General features: G+C 42.0%; 1 protein-coding gene across 1 annotated transcript in view; it reads left to right on the top strand.

Annotated features, from left to right (window-relative positions):
* Window positions 1-4,328: 4,328 nt before the first annotated feature.
* LOC104394080 (interleukin-8-like) overlaps window positions 4,329-6,058 on the top strand; it is a 2,350-nt gene continuing 620 nt past the window's right edge. Inside the window, exons 1-3 of the mRNA XM_010003627.1 lie at window positions 4,329-4,389; window positions 5,140-5,275; window positions 5,872-5,955. Of these exons, the coding sequence (XP_010001929.1) occupies window positions 4,329-4,389; window positions 5,140-5,275; window positions 5,872-5,955 (281 nt within the window). The remainder of the gene's footprint in view (window positions 4,390-5,139; window positions 5,276-5,871; window positions 5,956-6,058) is intronic.

Raw genomic sequence — 6,058 nt, 5'->3', positions numbered from 1 at the left:
GGGCATGTGACCATGATAGGACAAGGGGTGATGATTTCAAGCTAGAGAAGGGTAGATTGAGGTTGGACATGAGGAAAAAGTTCTTTACTGTGAGGGTGGTGGATCACTGATCTAGAGAGGTGGTGGAGGCCCCATCCCTGAAGACATTCAGGGTCAGGCTTGATGGGGCTCTGAGGGGTCTGGCCTAGTGTGAGATGTCCCTGCTTGCTGTAGGGAGGTTGGACTAGGTGGTCTTTAGAGGTCCCTTCCAACTCAAGACATTCAGTGATTCTATGACACTGGAAGAGTCAGAGATGACCACATGACGTATATTAGGTCTACTGACAACTTCTAATTTCATCAGAAGTTCCCAGCATGTACTTCTTAAAACTTACCATGTGTTTCCTTCTGCCACTTCCATATCTTACGTCCACAGTCAGGAAATGCTTCCTGCCAAACCCATGAAAGGGAAATGAAACTAAAGCACTAAACACAACCTTCCCAGACCAGCTAAATCCCCTGCTGCTGGTCCCGAACAATTCTCTAATTGGACTTAGGGTCTCCTCTGTCACCACAAGGTAGAGCAAATTTATTTTTAATAGGAATATTTGTTAATATTTGAAAATATTTCCTGTTAATGTTATAATTAATATTAACGTATCATTTTCTGGTATTACTAGATACCCCTTATTAATATTTTCCATAACTTTTTATATTGCATTGGATCAAATGAAACATTTAATTTAACCCACAACTTTGAAAGCTACAATTTACAATTGACTGTTCCCAAGGAGAGATGAAACATATGTCATAAATAAATATGGAGTAACATAAACACATTCTTACACTATTACATTTTATAAATATATAAATTAAAATGCAAATCAGCTAAAAAGCTGCACTGCTAATCTGTGATGCCAGAGGGATTCAGGAAAGTCCAGCAGTGACAACAATCTACTAAGGCTACATAACCATCTATATTTAGGCACTTTGTTTAAAAAAACAAAATCACAAGCTGACCTCAGCTTTTCTCCTTTCTCTGCTAGCACTTCCTCATCTTGCAATTCAAACCTCAGATGTTTAGGAGACATTCTGCTTTTTACATATCTGCTCCCTAGACTGTGCCTCACTGTGAACTTCCACAAGTGCTGCACAACATTGTGCCCAGTTTCTGAGCGGTCGAAGAGATTATTTCCCAACCTTGGTATTTGCCCCTTCTGCTCTCCTTGGGTCAAGTGCAATGGCAGGTGAATGCCAAGCCCTTTTGTTGGGAAAAGGAGGTGGTTTCAGAAGACAGAGTGGATATTTTCTCTGATGAGCCGGAGTAGCTGGCAGAGAGGATGCACAGGTGACAGAGGTGACAGAGTTCACCTGGCACAGGCTGAACCCTTGTTCCAGCAAAAGCTTTGTCTCCTGGGCCTTTGGGGTCTTGTGTGCACAGCTTCTCAAGTGAGATGTATGAATTTGACTAAACCAAGTCAGGTTCTTAATTTTCTTAGAGAAAGTGACCTAAGCAGCCCAGAGGCTGGAGCATTCCTCCAGAATTGGGGTGACTCAGCACAGTAAGGGACTGGAGGCCAGCCTTTCCCCTTCCCTCGTGATGGTCTGGGTCACCAAAGTATCCATGAATCCCCCTCACCGTGTCCCTTGTGTTTGAGTGCCCTCTGTACATGCAAAGACTCTAAATCATCCCAGCCAAGACCCCAAGAGTTTCCCCTTTGGCTTTTGTCTTCATTAGACACGGTACTGATTCATGAAAAAGAAAACCCACTAGTTCCCATCCTGCAGCACAAAGAACACATCCCATACCCTGCCTTAAAACACAGGCAAATGAGGTATTTACTTCCCTTTTCAGAGGTCTTTCCTGTCATCAACTATTGCATAACTGTTGTTCCTAGTTACAAGCAGGCTTCTAGCAGGGTTGAGCATGGAAGGTCTGTGCCTGCAGCAGTATCAGCTCACTCGATGACGTTGTCCTGGAAAACAGAGCAGCAATTCCACTGGCACAAGTCACCTCTGATGGCTGGGGGCAAAACACCTGCTGCCAAAATCAGAGAATGGATTTAGAGTTCCCATAAGGAAGGGCTGGGATGAGAACCTGGGCAGAGTGTTGAAGTGATGTACAGAGAACTCGGGTGAAGCATGGCACTCCCAGGAATGCAGGTTAGGAGTGCCTGGCCTTTGGGCTTGATCTCATGTCTCAACCTTTTTATGCCACTCTTACACCCCTTTCAAGTACTCTTGGTGAAACTGTGGCACATCAGAGAAACAAGGAAGGTAGAGAAGATACTTTAGCCCTCAGAAAACATAGTGGTTTTTTATTTCATTACAAACATCCTGCTCTTTTCGACAGACACTCCTAGCTCGGGGGCAGGGTTAATCATATAGGTGGAGCAGGCTCTTGGCTTCACTTCTGACCTGGGAATTTCTGCAGCTCTGTTACTGCCTCACTCAGGAAATAGCTGAGTCCAGTGGTGAGGAAGACAAGCGGACTAGGGATTTGAGGGGGAATTTTCTTTTTTTGCTAATGACCTTTCAACACAGGCCAAAATTAGATAACAAAGCTGTAAATAGTAAGTAAGCTAAGTGAGACCTCTAATCAAACTTTAATTGCCTGTGCGTACATACATACGTAGAGACAGAGAACCCAAAGGAGAAGAATCAGCAAAAAGCTCCTTCCAAGTAAACTGGTTAAAGCCCCAACATGTACAGTTTGATGCCAGTAAAACCAGCCTGATAATTTAACATAACATACACAATATAATACAGCACAACCAATAGAAAAACCTTCCAGTGCCTAGCAAAATCCTCTCCTTTTTCACACCTTCAGAGATCTAAAGGTATTTTGCAATAAAGCTCTAAGCCATACAGCTAAGGAGAAGCACCATCAGGAGTCAGAATCAGTATCTTTTGTTAACTAGGTACTCAGAGAGAGGTAGGAGAGGCAAACTTCGTGGGTCAGCTGACACAGTGATGGGAAACACAACTTTTCATCGCCAGGTTCTTTTTATCCAGTAAGTTAATGACAAATGGTAAACAGTAAACCATAATAAATGATGGGCAAATGATTAAATTATTACTATAAACAGGTTACAATGCTTTACATGCCAAAGTTAATTTAGTCTTTACAAACTTCTCACCATTTGGGAGAAGTACCTCTATAAATCCACAGATCACAACTTTGAGGTTGGAGATAGCAAGCAGAAAAAGTCATTGAGGTCAAAAGCACATCTTTACCCACCAAAACAGAGCTGCTTCTAACTACTTCTAATCATCTGCACTCCAGATGGGTGAAAAAACCACATATTTATTTAAGCAACAGATCAGCATCTGAACCCAAGTCTTCCCTTTAAACTGTCTCACTCACAAGGTAGTATCTCTACCAGCCACAGCAAAGAAACCCTCAGCACTCATGCAACAAGGTTCTTTGAAAAAACATCCACAGCAGTGCCGTAATACCTTTGCTAAGACCTAGAGTTACAGCCACTGAGAAAGATGACAGGAAGGCTTATTAAAAGTATCTAGACTTACAAAGGAAACAAAAGCAGTTGCGTTCAGCAGTTCATGCTATTTTGTTTGCACACAAGCTCCCTTCGTGTATCACAAGTGTGACATGACATGAAAAATGCAAGCATTTCAGAATTTCACACCTGCTTCCCCCTGCAAGCTTTGAATATTGCAGCCTCAGTTCCATTACTGAACACACCTTATTAGAGATTAATTTACTTTGTAAACTGAAGAAGAAGAACAAAAAACCTCAAAATCATTAATAGAAAAATAAAATCCTGACCCCAGTGAAAAAGCTTGTCAGTTATTTCACCACTACCCAATTTCCACTCCAGTGGCTTAAAATCATTTCAGGAGAAGCTAACACCATAAACAGAGATGAGAAAGTCAATGTCTTGGGTCTAGATCCGGCATCCCTACAAAGAACAGTTATCACCCTGAAGAAAGTCATAAAAAGTTATAACAGAAACAGAAGTGAAGCCTTCATAAAGTTTTATTACTAAACAAGGGTATGCACTGGAAAAAGAACAAAATTCACAAATGTCTACAAAAGAAATCAGAATGCACAGCTGTTCTTGACATATTTTAATGGATTAATACTACACTCAGCAGAAGAGCTCCGAATCATCTAGGAAGGAGTTTCACAACAGTCATGTGACTCATTTTTACTGCATCTGGGAAATTCCTCTAACGTAATCTCCATGCCAGCAGAGCACACTCGCCGGGTAAAAAACAGTATATAAGCAAGATGCATGGCCCAGAGCAGGCACCAGCAATCCTCTGGGACAAGAGAAGTCACTGCTCCACAGAACCAGAGCAAGGCTAAAAACTCCTGTGTAATCATGAACAGCAAACTGGTGGCTGTCCTGGCTCTCTTCCTGATCTCAGTGGCTCTGTCTCAAGGTAAGTAAATCCTTTCCGAGATGGCCGTGGCTGTAGGATTGTCTTGGCATCTATAGCAATGCTTGTCCTTGCAGAGAGGTAGCTTTCTACTTGTTTCAGAGTATTAGTTTCTCTCAAGAGATTTCTCAGCAACTTCTATTCGGTCAGAAATCTACCACCTAAGCCCTTGCACTGAAGAGTTACTGACACCTTGTGGGAAAAACTTTAAGGATGTAACTTAAACGTGCTTTGTTTCTGTTTCACTTGAAGTGTTTGCACCTAGAGACAGGATCTTCTTCCTGAGTGAATAATGTTTCTCTCCCTTCCCACACAAAAACAGGTTATATTTTTGCACGTTACTTGCTGATCGTGCTGCCTCAAGCAAGTAACATACAGCTGGGAATGGAGAACTAACAGTATGAACACAGAAGCATGGACAAGCTTCCCATTAATGAAAAAACGTCCCTATAGTTGCCAATTTGTTGATCCAGATACTAAAATGATGCAACTAACTGTACAGCATGGTCAGTGCAAGGAACCACAAAATATGTGGTTTTATTTCCAAAAGATGTGTCAATTTAGTTTTAAATGTGCTTGGGCTTCAGCTCCTCTGAAACAAATCAGCAATTGATCTTTACACCACGAGGATTTAGGCAGCTTGGATAAATGCAGTATTGCTAGTCTTGTTAAAATAGAGCAGTCGTGCTTTATGTCTGAGAGAGTGCTGGTAAGATCACCTCTCAAACCACCACCTCCCTTTTCTACTCCCAGGTATGGCCATAGCAAGGATGGGGACTGAGCTCCGGTGCCAGTGCATAGCCACTCACTCCAAGTTCATTCCTCCCAAGTCCATCAAAGATGTGAAGCTGACCCCAAGTGGCCCCCACTGCAAGAACGTTGAAGTCATGTAAGTAGCTCTGTGAGAGCCTCCCTCTTCTTTACCTATGCTCTATGGCCTCCAGGATTCATCATTTCTCTGTCGTGGGACACAATATTTCTGGTGGTAGAACATGAATTTCAAGGACTGGTTGGTTCTTAACACTAGGGGCAATGAGGCAGGCAAAGCTCCCATGGAAGCAGCCTTTGTGACACAAAAATTCCCAGAAGCAGATTTAGGGAAACAATGAAACTCATCTGGTCTTGAATAGCATGGAGGAGGGACTAGAATGTAGAAATGCTTATGCTGCTGAAACACCTTTTCACCACTGGAGGTTTCAGTCATTGTGTAAGAAAGCTTTACTAATAGAAACAAATTCAAACCAAGTATATATTGAGAAAGATTTTTGGGGATGGGTGACTGAGAGCAGGCACAGAGACTCACACAACTTCTGGCTGGATTTAGTCTCCCCAGTCGTGGAACACATGTAACAAAATGGCCAAGTCTAACCTAGAGCAGTTGGATGAATTTATACTAACTAGTCTAAAAAAATCAGTATTACAATCTGTGAGTAGAACAAAACCATGTAGCAGTTTCCTGACTTTTGTTTATTCTCTATTTTGCAGAGCTACTCTGAAGGATGGCAAAGAGGTGTGCTTGGAGCCCACTGCTCCCTGGGTACAGATGATCATAAAGGCAATTTTGGCCAAGTAAGTCCCATTCTCTCTCAATTTGGGCTGTTGAGTCGTAAAGCTTCCAAAAAAAAAAAAAAAAAAAAAAAAACCCAATTTTTTGGTTTTTCTTTGTGATTTT

This window comes from Chaetura pelagica, unplaced genomic scaffold (assembly GCF_000747805.2).
Source record: "Chaetura pelagica isolate M959 unplaced genomic scaffold, ChaPel_1.0 scaffold358, whole genome shotgun sequence".
NCBI lineage: Eukaryota > Metazoa > Chordata > Aves > Apodiformes > Apodidae > Chaetura > Chaetura pelagica.
This window is presented reverse-complemented; position numbering and strand designations above follow the sequence as displayed.